Source organism: Nipponia nippon, unplaced genomic scaffold (genome assembly GCF_047370975.1).
Source record: "Nipponia nippon isolate SJK-2023a ecotype South Korea unplaced genomic scaffold, ASM4737097v1 scaffold_2, whole genome shotgun sequence".
Taxonomy (NCBI): Eukaryota; Metazoa; Chordata; class Aves; order Pelecaniformes; family Threskiornithidae; genus Nipponia; species Nipponia nippon.
This window is the reverse complement of record NW_028262336.1, coordinates 117,176,386-117,190,419: the sequence shown is the minus strand read 5'-3', so window position 1 is coordinate 117,190,419 and position 14,034 is coordinate 117,176,386. Positions and strand designations below refer to the sequence as shown.

General features: G+C 36.2%; 1 protein-coding gene across 5 annotated transcripts in view; it reads left to right on the top strand.

The window, feature by feature from the left end:
- CNTN5 (contactin 5) overlaps window positions 1–14,034 on the top strand; it is a 660,854-nt gene that overhangs the window by 626,904 nt on the left and 19,916 nt on the right. For all 5 annotated transcript variants that reach the window (XM_087758088.1, XM_087758089.1, XM_087758087.1 and 2 more), the window contains 2 exons: window positions 4,242–4,312; window positions 7,452–7,686. In XM_087758088.1, the coding sequence (XP_087614214.1) occupies window positions 4,242–4,312; window positions 7,452–7,686 (306 nt within the window). The remainder of the gene's footprint in view (window positions 1–4,241; window positions 4,313–7,451; window positions 7,687–14,034) is intronic.

The window sequence follows — 14,034 nt, the reverse complement described above, 5'->3', positions numbered from 1 at the left end:
TTAGCAAATTAGAAGTAAAATAATAATTTTGGACAAAAGTGAAAAATCTCTGTCAACTCAAAACAAAATATTCTCATTTATCTCTCCAGTTTTAATTTTTCTATTTTTAAATAAAACCAAAGTAAAATTCGAATTATACCTTTTTTTAAAACACAACCCAAAATCTTTGAATGGGCTCATCATTACAGTCTACCAGAATCCTCAGTTTTCATTAACAAAAAAACAGACAATCCATCAGACATGGAGTGTGAAGACAGAGGAATTTTTAAAACTCTGAACCAAAAGCCATATTTAAGCACCCTAAAGCACAGAGCAGTTTTCAAAATGCTGGACACAGTGGAACTCTGGAAGGAAAGCTAACATCTACCCCAAATGTTCATGGTTTCATAGCTAGGGTATTACGTACCACTTCCAAAAGCTTCCCCAAACTTTACATTTAAAAACAGATTTAAAATATAGGTGTCATTGTTGGCACTTTTCAGCACTTAATAACCACTGCTCCCATACACAAAGCCCTCAGCAACATCAGTTCTGTGCATACATTTTGTCCTAAACCAAAACCACTGCTTTTCATGCATATTTAGCTTGTAATTATAAGATACACACGAATTATTAAACAATTGGCCATGTCTTCATGTGTAAGCTTTATCTTTCCATATCACCTTTCCTTCATTTATATTTTAAGCCTATTGTCAAATGCTTCATAGGGCTGCTGAAGGCTGCATTCTTTGTGCCTGCTCTTAGAGAAAATCTTAAAGGTTTTTTTGTTTGGTTTAGGTGAGATAAGTTTTAACAGTGTTTAATTTCATTTTCATTTTCAGCGTATCACAGTATTTCCATGAAAATGGAAAACAATAAGAAACAAATCCTACTGTTTCTGTTCAAATCAAATTCCTGGCAAAGTCTTTTCAAGATTTCTGTTTGTTTGCCTAAGTGGAGGTTTCAACATCAATGTGTGCCAGCATACACCCATTATTTACTGTGACCCATATCTAGTCACTGTTTTTCAGAACACATTTTTTAGTACTATTTGTTGTTCACATTACTGGAATGACAGAGACCTGGATTTTAACTCCCAACCTTACCAGTGGCTGAAGAAACAAAAGAAAATAAGAGTTGACCTGATTGCAAAGAGCTTACAGTCTAAGAATAAACCAGGAGACAAGTGAGAACAGGTAGTTGGCAAAGGGGCTAATGAGAAGGCTTTGACCAGAATTATAGACTTATGATCAAGCTAAGCATAGTCACATCTTATGATCCTAAGGACCAGTGTTAAGCCAAGGAGTGATTAATTTTCCAGTAGGTGACATTTTCTCGTCTTGTTAAATGAGACGTATTAACACAGCAAAGAGCTCTTTGTTACTAGTTGGGGTATATTTATTCAGAAGAAATAATATTGAATTTCTCAGCTTTGATAAACACGAAAGAAAAGAGGTCCTAATGTCCTTGTCCCCCAGGCACATGGATCCTGTGTCCAGGAGCCAAGTTTAGTCATCATACTTGCGTGTTTGGTGCAAGTGCAGCTCCATGAGTGTCACTGCCGAGAATTAACAACTTAAAGATTGGAAAGTCACTAATTGCGTGGCAATAAACTTAGGCTATGAGGGAGCAAATTCAGATATACCACTGATATAAATGTAATGCTGCTGAAGGGGTTGCTAATATATAACCTCAGTGCCTGGCAAAAAATATTTTCTTTTAATAGTTTTCTTCACTCAACAGTTACTCATTTCAAGATGTCCCCCTCTAACTGTATATGTTCTGCTTTTGTGCATTGTGAGGGAAATTTATTCCTTTGACACAATTATTCTTTTAATGGTTATTCATTTGAGAGAGTTTCACTGTGTGAATGTACATTTTAGTTTGGTGCAAAAGAAATTCATTGTTTTGACAGTTTTATTCTTTTAACATTTATTCATTTAAATAGGGCTTCAGTTTGCTAAGCTGTTAACAAGAAAACTCTAGAAAGAGGACACTGCTTGTTAAATAAGTCCATCATGTTGGATGCTTCAAAGGAGTACAGCATGCTCTCTCATCACTAACATGGCACCTACATAAAAACTTCATTTATCTTTATAAATTAACCAAAAAAAATCTTAGAAAGGCAAGAGAAAAATGGGCGCTAACCAAGGTTTAAATATGCTCCATTAGAGCATTATTATGGTATCATAATTTTTGCGTGTTAATTACCTAGCAGATGATTATTCATCTGCATCTTTTCACTGTAGAACATTCATCCCAGTGTTACACACTGATTGTTTTTATTATTTTCTTTTTTTTTTTTTTTTAACCAGAGGGCAAATCCTCACCATTCAGTATTGTATAATTCTGTTTCTGAAAGGAAAATTTGAGTAACTTTTTGCCATGTAAAGATTACTTCTTAGTTTAAACTAGTTCATGTCTCCGGTCAGTAGAGTCTAAAGTATCTTCCCCATTGTTTAGAAGTTATCTTTGGATGGGATGAACCACCCCAAAGTTCTGCATTCACTGGAGAAGGAGCCTGGACTACAAGCTCAGCCTGGATACCTGGTTTCCCACTTAGCTAAAGTTAGACTGGAAAGGAATTCAATCATCTGATTATACAGAAATCAAGAGCCTTCATCAGAGAGTAACTATGAAAGATATCATTTAGCACATGTGTAGGGGGAAGGAAGGGAGGAAGGGAGGAAGGAAGGAAGGAAGGAAGGAAGGAAGGAAGGAAGGAAGGAAGGAAGGAAGGAAGGAAGGAAGGAAGGAAGGAAGGAAGGAAGGAAGGAAGGGAGGGAGGGAGGGAGGAAGGAAGGAAGGAGAGGGAGGGAGGGAGAAAGGAAGGAAGGGAGGGAGGAGGGAAGAAAGGAGGAAGGAGGAAGGAAGGAGGGAAGGAGGGAAGGAAAAACTCAAAGGCATCATGATACCAGATGAACCCAGGTTTGTTGGAGAGAGATGTTTCACACATTAGAAATCTCCCCTATCAGTCTGATAAGAACCACAGGTAAAACAGCTCTTACCTAATTTTCAACAGTGTAAATCAGAAGTAATTCATAAGCTTTGTGGGTTTGCATCATTTATGAGAAAAAATAGAATTGGGCTCATGTTCTTTAAAGGGGAGTTCAGAGTTCAAAAAGACACTGCACAAACGAATTCTGAAATTTTATGTGAACTTCCAGGATCTAGTAAAAACTGCACTTTCATTGAACTTAAGCTGTTAACGATCCACACGGGAAATAGAGAGAACTGTGTACATTTATTTAAATGTATTTTTCTTTGTATAGTTCAAAGGCACAGTGTTACTCAATAAATAAGCTAAACAGCATGCAATAAGGCCTGAACAGTTAATGCCTCACAGTACATTTCTACCAATGACCTATGTACTGCTATAAGAAAGAAAAGAGAAAGCTTATATCTTAGGATATATTTAATCAAATAAAGAATGCAAGTGTTACCTGATCACAGTAAATAAACTCAAGACATTAGTCATTTTAGGAGCTTCATTAGAGGCACTAAGTAACATTAAAAAATTATACAATTCCAATGGAACAATTAAGATTTCTGAATTTTTGCAAAATATGATAATCCAATTCACACTGATGATGATAGGTATAATTTCTTTTAAGGAATTTAATCAGCTGCTCATATGTGCTTTTAAAGCCATAATGGTGGTCTCAATTTTTAAAGAACTATGGGTAGTACTGCTTCCAGCATTTTGCAAGAAATGATAAGGGGTGTTTAAGAATGGTTACTTTAAAATTTTTGAAAATTGGCTCCCTGGTAAAGCATACAAGAAGAGATTTACAAGAAGTAAAACATTCTAAATCACTAATAACCTGGGAAATAGTAGAGGCATATTATTTATGTCGTAATATTTTACCTGAAGTCTGAAACATGTCAGGTTCCCTGGCATCTGATTTTGAGTTGTCTATTTGAAAAACACAAATGTTAACAAGATAATTCCTGTTTTATCTCTTAGATGATTTGTACACTGAAATTTTGACTAATCTGCAGAAGACATAGTGCTTAAGCAGCTTTTTATTCCAATATTATTTTTCTTCTCAGTTTATGCTTTGTTTGAGTTTTCCAGCTTGACTCTGGAATTCTCTGAAATGAAACTTGAGCAATTTTTCTTTACCACAGAGTGCTATGTTTGTTATTTCTGTTCTGATTTAACAGCCTCATGTCTTCTGCAGCAACTTATTACTATGGGGAAAACTTCAATAACTTGGACATTCTATTTTGGTATTTCTTTTTTTCCTTTTTGCTCACAGTTCCAAAGACACCTCCAGCTAATGTAAGTGGCAGAAGTGGAAGGCGACATGAATTAGTAATAGCATGGGAGGTAAGGGACTTTTCTGATTAAAGGTTTTGTTTCATGTTTACTTCTTTGGGGGCAAAGTAGACAGTACTGTACGGGGGTTTCTGTACAGCAAATCTTGGCAAGACATGAACACAAAATACTGTTCTTTAAATATGTTCTAAAGTTTCAAAGTAATGTCCATTTTCATGTGGTTTGAGTAGAGGGCATCACAGTGAATCTAACCCACCTAGCAGCAGCTCCAAAGCTGTGCTAATTCATCAGTCTTTTCTTCCTGATCTATTGCTTGGGTTGATTTGACTTTTCTGGATCTTACGTAAATGCTACACCAGATGAAATAATATCTAAGGGAAGAGAAGGAAAGCCTTGTAACTTTTTTTAATCTTAAATTAAGAAAGAATTTTTTAAAAGTATTTCATAAAAATATAAAACTAAAGACCTAAAATAGGCCTTTATTTTGAGAAGATATTTGTGATGCAAGATGCAACATAGATGTATGACCATGCCAGTGGGCAACTGGAGGAGTGGGAACTGCTTTCTCTGCTGATCATAAATAACACCGTAGAACAGAGACTTTTCTTGAGAAGTTTTCAAAACTTCTAGATTCATCATGAAGAGTTTCAGAATATATACATACCTATATCGATACATATAAAACGAAGAAAAATTCCACCTAACAAAGACCTGGGGTTTTAATGAAAAAAGTTTTAGCCTAGCCAACTTGAGGAGAGATTCAGATGGTAAGAGACACACAGAATTCTGACTAACTGCTTAAAATGGCACGTTTTAGGACATCTGAAGATGTCTTCTGTTGGCACGTTTGCCTTCTCCAACATCAGCTACCTGAAACAGCTGAAACAGAGCTGATTTCAGTTTGCTTTATAGTCTATAACTATAAACAGCATCATCTCTCCTATTGGGAGAGAATTTGCTGAATCCCAAACAAAAACATCAGGTGGCTAGAACTGTATCTGATGTAAACTGGCCTAATCCCAGTCCCTAATAGGATATATTAGCATGCAGTATTCATATTGTGTGTTTATAGTGTTCCGCAGGTGACTGGAGTGGGGGACTACTGCAGTGTGTTATACCTCCCTGTCTGTCAAGGGTCGAAGTTTTCTTCCAAAAGAAACCAGAGACCCATGGGTGTCCCATCCTGCAGTACAGATACAACAGACAGTTAAGAATTAGCAATTGCCATAACATAATTTTCAGTATACATTGTCTTTTTTTCCACAAAAGCCAGCTGATGCTTCTTCACTAATAACTGAGGAGTGCAAACTGCCATTAAGGCAGAAGGTGTCGGTCCTTCCCCCGTGTTTCTGATTAACTCATTGTTTCCATCAACACCTTGTGTACTTTCAGCACACTATTGTTTCACATACCTCTTAAACTGCATAAAGTCATTAATCACATTAAGATTACAAAAACAACATGGCATTTCATCTGTGTTGAATATAAATTGTGAAGTGGGCATATTTACATTTTTTAATTGTTTGAAAGATTGCTACCATTTCTAATTACAGTCACTGTCTCTTCAAGAAATGGTAAAAAGATAGAATAAAACACACAAAACCATGCAATTAAAAATAAGTGTTGAAGTTTCTGCTAAAGAACTAACTCTAGTGCATTGGATAACACTCCAACAACTCACTACAGACTACCGTGCTGTCTAGTGTAGCCACTGCATTTCCACAAGGCACAACCACAGTGTAAGATAGCATAGCTCCAGCACAGTCAGTCTGTGCTTTTGCAGGATCCAAAAAGTCTTTATGGACTTACACAGGCAATAGGAATTCAACGAAGTACTTTGAAGTTTGAAGAGATACTGAGACGGTATATGGGTCTCTGAGAATTCAGGAAAAGACTAACCTACCTAGGCTCCTGAATTATACTCAGCAGGTTCAAACAAAATTTTATTCACACAACTTTAATTCACAGACTGTGTATTTAGCATTTGCAGTGAAATCCAAGGGTTCTGCTACTTCCCTTGTATTTCTGGCTTTTTTTATAGCGACCATCTACTGCCAACTCCAGAAGTATTGCAAAGAGGCGCAAGGTTCCTGCTTTCCAACTCAAATCACTAGATTTCAAAGCCTGTCTTGTTTTTGCCTCCTCTGCCTTTTTTAGTCATGATTTTTTTTTTCTTGGATGTGCAGTACACAGCTTCAGAAGAACAGGTAGAAAATGGTGTCTGCAAGTGAGGTGCCTGCTGATGAGACATTCACTTGCAATGTGGAGGGGAGAGGATTCAGTGTCCCCTGTGCCCCTGCTCTGATTCATGTGTTTGCTGCAGATCTAGGATGGGCACTTCTAGAGAGGGAGTTTAGATACCCTTTTTTTGGCATTTCCCATAGGCCTAATATGTTGACAGCTATTAAACACAACCTAATTCCTAAACTAGTCTATTGACTTTATAGGAAATGTAGGCTGTAAATTAGCACAAAAAATTCCATTCCTTGAGCTGGACATGTAAGATTTAGCTTTTGCAGTGCTCACCCTCTCAATAGATAAATCCCTTTGCTGGCTGCCTGCTTATGGCAGATGTGTCCCAATTTAAGTGGTTAATTTCACAGATCCTCTGAGAAGAGAAAAGCAAATGAGATTTTTTTTTTTTTTTCACCAAGACTCAGTTTGAGAATTAGAACATTATACCCTAAGTCTCAAATTGAACCCTAGAACTTTAATCCCTAAGACCTGACATCACATTTGGATACAGAAATTAAACAGGCTGGCACCTAAAACCTAAGAGAGTCCCACTGTAGTAAGTATCACTCACATCACGTTTTAGAAGCCCTTAACAATATGTTGCTCTATATTTTGAACAAGGTCACTGGAAGGGGCTATTCCACTAATAGACCACTGGTTAAAGGTTTAACCACAAAGCAGGAGATATAGAAGAAAAAGCTTTCTGAGCCCAAGAAAGCTTATTCAATCCTAGGACAGTGACCTATCTATAGTGATTAGGTGAAGAAACTCTCTTACAAGTTTCCTCTTCAGAAGCAATTGTTCCTATGCGTTTCCAGGCATGATAAGTAAAATCCTATAATGCAACTGTAAGGGATCACCCTCACACAAGCAGCCAAATTATGGTCAGCCACTGAGTGACTGCTTTCTAAATTAGTGAAACCACATCTGATCATTACCTGAACTTTATTTTTAGCCAGTGTCAGAAGAGTTTCAAAACGGAGAAGGATTTGGATATATTGTAGCCTTCAGACCCAATGGAACACGTGGCTGGAAGGAAAAAATGGTGACATCTTCAGATGCTTCAAAGTTCATCTACAGAGATGAAAGTGTGCCACCTCTGACTCCTTTTGAGGTGAAAGTTGGTGTTTACAACAACAAAGGAGATGGACCCTTCAGCCCTATTGTGGTCATCTGCTCAGCTGAAGGAGGTCAGTTCAACATGAAGTTCACTTGTATATTATGAACTATTTTAAGCTATTTGTATATAATGTGTCCTATCATACCATGCTTTTTTGATCTTAAATGTTACACAATTCTTTGCAGAAGTGCTAAGTAACATTAAATATGTTTTGCAGAGAAGGAGGTGAACTAACTTGCCAAGGTTACCCAGAAAGCAAGTGACAAAGTTTAGCAATAGACTTCAAACCACATCAGTCCTAATCCCCCAAAAAATCTCTTTTAATGAAGATTCATCCCTAATATGAAATCTGTAGTCTTAACTTTAAGCTGAGCTACTCTAACAAAGCAAAGAAAGGCTGATATTTTCTAACGTTTCTGAGGTTCATGATACTTTTTTGGTGAGCCAGACAACAGCTCAAAGACTAAATAAATTCACTTATGAACGTTCATTTCCTGGTTAATGGATATTAAAAGTGCACAGAATGCAATTTCTTATTTTTATTATTTTTTTATATTATTTTCTCTCTTTTTTAGTTCATTAGTAAAAAAGTTCTGAATTTATGTTAATGTCCAGATATTAAAGGAATATGTGAATTATAGGAATAGTTCAGAAGAACAAATGAAAAATATTTCTTGAGAATTTCTCTGTCAACTTGATATAACTCTCAATAGTATTTTGTGGGAAAAAAAGACTAATTGCACTAGTAAAAGAAGTTGTTCTGTATTGACAGGAGCCAGTGTATGGAAATTTCCATGCACACAAAAGGTAAATAAATGTTACATACAAGAATATTTTGAGCAGCTCTATTACTGGAAGTCATATACTTCAGTTCTTCTTTACTATACTTTCTTTGAGTTATCCCACTGTCTCCTGTTACAAGAATAAAATAAGTACAGTCCTAGTACAGATGGGAGGAATTTCATACTATCTCTACAAAAATGTAGTGTGAAGATAATGGTATTTCATGTGAAACTGGAAACCATTAAATGTTATTCCATAGTAGCCCGCAATAAATGTGTAATTTTGGATTTTAAAATTTAAGATTTTAAAATCTACTACTATTCTCTCACAGTAATTATAGAGGTTGGAAATCCTGTTTTTGCTAAAAGCAGCTCCAGTAATTTTTGTGTTCCACTGTTTGGATCAGCATTAACAAGTATTCATATTATTATAAAAACAATTACATTTTAAAATGTAAAAATTGCCCAGTACAACTTGGACATTTTTACAGTTGATTTCCCTGTTCCTCAATGGAAAATGATACTGTGAAACCGATGGTGATGTTTTTATTATTTAACAATTTCACACTCTAATCAGAAAGTTCAATAAAATAGTTTTGCAAGGGAAGGGAGGCAAAACCTTAATGGATTTTTCTTTGAAATAGCAAAAGCTATTTTAACAAAAGCTGAATGCTGAATTGTAATAAGTAGTCCTTTGCTTGTTATTTGGACAAGATTGGAAATGGAATAGTCAGTAATATATAAATCAATTTTTCTAACATTTCTTTTAAAATATGAACTTTACAAATTATCTTAATAGAATTATTAAAATTAACTTTCTGTCTGTACTCTCCGAGACTATCTCTAGAAACCAACTTTTCTGATTATAATTCAGTTACTTGAAAGTACCTACCCATCATAGTTTTGCTAATTCAGCCTCTATATATGTCCCTACATTAGAGTTTCCTTTGGTAAGAGGAATTCTATGGGGCTAAATACATTATAAGACTTATATTTGAGGAAAAAATATGGGATGCTGTGACAATACAGTGCAAAATTAATTTATAAAAAGCTTTTCTCCAGAATAACCCTAGGTGATATACTGAAAATATAAAGGAATAACGAAACTGTTTATTACAGCTAAGTTCTGGGCAATATAGAGACTGAGGAAAATAGATATTTCAGCACGCTGTGAAAAAAAGGAGGAACTGGTTTTGAAAGAGGCATGGACTTTCACACCTAAGAAGCTAAACAACTGAAGGCACATTTTTCTCAAGGATTTCTATTGAAGAGGAGATATTAAATAAAGATTGACAGTACAATATATTATGGTCCTAGGGCTGATCCAGCAAACCCTTAGCTTACTTGCTTTTCATCACACACTCAACTCACTGCTCTGAAAACATCTAGAATAAAGGCCTAGGATAAAATTATTAAAAGTTAAGGAAACTTTATGTTACATATTAAAAGGTTCCCCACATCTACAGATGGATCTACAATTGTTTACTGGCACAACGAATTTTTCTAAGGAAGTCTAAAACCTGTCACCTCTGCTAAGCACACAGGAAAAAACCCAATTTTGCATAGGACAGGTTCTGGAAGGAAGACATTTCTCATTTATGAAGAATTAATGCATCTCTCTGTTGTGTATGACTGTGACTGCATATTGTGTGCTCTCTGATCTACATTCAGAGCCCATTTGTGGTGGCTCTGAGTTGTGCCCAGGCAAGCAGCTTGGCAGGTCATATTGTGTAAGATGTTCCCCTCTGCAAACACAACTGACTGCCCTCTGACTACATAAAGTATCTCTGACTGAGGCAAAAGGCTTAAAAAAACGACCTTCCAGCAAGTAAAGAATCTCAGAAAACATGAGCAAAACACTGAGTGCTTTTCCATAAGGAAATAGAGGGGCTAATCCTTTTATCTCTATCTCTAAGTCAGATAATTAGAAGATAATATGATACCAATGGTTACTGAGGGATCAATGATGGTGATAACCCAAAGTTGAAGGGGGCAAAAAGCCTAACTGGTTATAGATGTTTTAAGACGTATCTTCTCCTTCATTGGCCTTTTGACTTCTTAGGAAACATCACCAGGATACAGCTCATGGGAGACACTATCCAGGAGCTAAAGATGCAGATGAATGTAGTGGAGGAATAGAGAATAGAATAGAGAAGCAGATAAAAAGGATGTACAAAACTAGCTGGATAACCCAGGAGGAAAAAAAGTAAATGTAACCCTCTGGAAAACGTGGCTTAATGCAGTAGAAAAGTTTGAAGGAGGGGTCTTTCCTGGAGACCTTAGGAAAGGAAGAAAACCAACAATCAAGGAGAGAAGAAGAAAAAGAGAGGTCAGATGTTTTAGTGAAGTAAAAGAGATGATGAGAGCCAGGGACCAGTTCTGAAGAGGGAATGAGGATGATACACAGAAGATGCAGGACAGAAAAAAAGATGCACAATTATCTTCAATAAGGCAGAACAGAAGGACATAATAGACATGTTCCAGTACCAGGGAAAGACAAGCCTGAACCTTTCATAAAGGAACCCTTTAATAAGAGAAAGAGACACCGGAGCACACAGAGAGCATAGCAAGTTAGGCTACCTGCCAGAAGAAAGGTTGAAATGTGCAGGCCTGAGGCTGAAAAGGAGCATGAACAGAGCAGGGAGAAATCTTCTGACTGTACTTTCTGCCAGCAAATTAATAGTATCAGAATCATGCTAGAACATACTGAAACAAAGCACTGAACTTCAGTGCAGGCACAGATGATTTTGATCCATAGAGAATAAAAATTGTAAAGGCACAAGATATTGCAAATAAAACAATGAACAAAAGCAGTGTTAAGTACTGTTTGTTTTAACATTTATATATTCTTTGGGGATTTTTCTTGATGACTACATTCCACTTAAATACGAGGGGCTAAGAATGCCAAGACTACTAATACAAGCTTTCAGTATGAGAAAAATCATATGCAATCTCTTTGTGTGGTTTTAATTCACTGGAAGAGGAAAACTGGGAAAATCAGAAATGGAGAGGGAACTATGAAAGCGTAAAGGTATGATTGCAAGAAGATGGAAAAGGCTGTACTGATAAGAGTGATGGTCAGGTAGGCTTGCTTTAGCAAGCATGACTAGGCAAAGTATGAGGTACACAGGAAAGCCAAAATAAAAGTAAAAATGGTTGGATGTCATAACATGCTGATGATGTGATAACATATCAGGAAATACAAACCCAGTGCTTGGATAAAACAGAATATCCTTGGGTTCCATGCCATTTCAGAAAAGGGCAACTAAAGAAACTGGGAGTTGAACTAGAGGGCAGTTGCTGATGGCCCTGATAAATTTGGATGCTGAGAAAGACCTTTCTAATTTTAGATAAATATTACAGGACACTGTTATTCATGAGAGAATTTAGCCGTTCAGAGTAGTTTGTATAGTAAATACCACTAATGACCTTGTGTTCCAGCTGTGACAACTAGCAGATTCTTTATCGAGTACTGACTAACAGAGGAGAAACAATGGTATTATAGTCTTGTTTTGATGAATAATTGAGACACTATAGAAAAGTTGATCATAACAAATAACAGTGGAACAAGTCATCATTAAATAGCAGGAAATTATTTAATAAGCTGTAATTAACAGTTGAGACTAGAAATGAAAGTGTTTTGGAATGTCTCTGAGCCAAAGGTATAATATCCACCTGAAGTTTATACTGCAAGAAATGGTACATTTCTAAAGCAGTACATTACATCTGAGGATCTAGAGATGTACCCACTAAAGGATATTCAAAATAAGTAAAAACCATACATAATAAAATCCAAATAATGAAAAGAATAAGAATAACACAAGTATTGCCAAAAATTAAGATAAAAAAAAAAATTTAAAAGTTAGGAAAGTATATAAAGCAGGAAAAAATGTGAAGTAAGGTGTTGATATTAAAGCCAATCAAGGAATGGACCAACAATAATGAAATACTTTATAATTTATTTTGAATAAATAAGATGATATAGACAGGATAGCTAATAAGAATGTGAAAGTCTGCAAATTTTTACATCTGTAGTGAAAACTTCTGGTATTGTCAAATGCTTGAAAGTTCAACCCTTTCCAGTTTAAGCAATGCAGAATGTGTTGTTCAAACGTACCATAAATGAAATTTAATCTGTTCTGTTCATGACTGCCATGGGTGGTGAGAGCTAGTGCCCTTTATATGCTTAAGGACTTGGGGCAAGATCTTTTCCATCCCAAAATAATGGAAACAAATAAGAGTTGGCAAAAATAAATTTTAGTTAATCTATCAAGAAAAAAATAAAAATATTTCTATATAAGTACAGGAAAAAAAAATACCTTTACCACCAGACTTGTGAAAGGCTTGGAGGGCTACTGGCAGAATTTCTTAAGGATCAGTCTTAGATTATATGTGTTTAATATTCATAATGCTAACAGAAGAGCTGGTTATGACATTGCTGTTATTACAACTTCAGGATGCACTATCAATACAGGGAAGGATCTGAACAATCTATAGGAAAAATGTGAATTACAGGACTAGAGGAAAAGGAACACGGATGACATACAAGTGCTAGGTCAAGTACATAAGGAGTAATAACAACCCAGTCCATTACAAAATGGGAACCAAATAACTAGAACCTACACACAAGAAAGACTCAAATGTTTTCATTTGTATCAGGGCATCATTCTGACAAAACTATCACAAAGCTCTGCTAAAATCTTATCTACAGTTCTCGTTGCTCATGCTCAACAAAAAACTCAAGATGATACAGGTTCAAAGGACTAACAGGATCATCAGAAATGAGTAGAAACTAGAAGAGCTTGTTGCTTTTGTTCTAGTAAAAAAGGCTGAGTGGATAAGATGATGTCTGCAAATCAGGGAAATTATTAGGGGTGGTGAAGAGCTTCTAAAGGTAAAGGACAATGATGCTACATCTTTTTTTTTAGCAAATAAAACAAGCCAGCCGTTCTTTATCTTTGAAGCCAACTGGCCAAAAAGAGTTCACATCTGCACACTTGAACACTGTCACTCTCCAGACTGTGGCTGCATCCATACACCTCCTGGGAACCATCCCTCTCCAGGCACCAGCATATTCCTGGGCATATTTTGGGGCAGCACTAATTGGCCAGAATCAATACTTCACCACGGATCATGCTAACTATTTCATGCTATGGACAACCGTACGACCAGGCTCAGGCTGGTGCCTTGTCTCCCTGTCCCTGTTTAGTTTACAAGTATAGACACAGCCTATCAGCACAAGAATAAATACGAATGAGAATACCTGTAGTATAGAAACAGGTGAGAATATAAAAGGAAATAGAAATAAGCTTCTGGGAGAAAGAGGGAACCCAACTGGTTTCAAGATGAATTAGGTCTTTTATAAAGGTTTTTTTTAATGATTGCCCCTATGAGGGATACAGAATCAGTTCTGTTAGTTTCAGTATCTACCTTCTCCTTCAGGCACCTGACAAAATTATCTTCACAAAAATTGAACGTTCTATAATTTTGATAAACAGTCTAGTGAATACTACTAAAAACTTCTAGATATGAAAAAGAGAGCCCTGAGCAGTACAAGGTAAAACCTGAAAACTCTCAGTCTTGCTGTTTAAAACCTCCTGAGGGACCTCAGATGCACTTTTGTAATACATACAAGA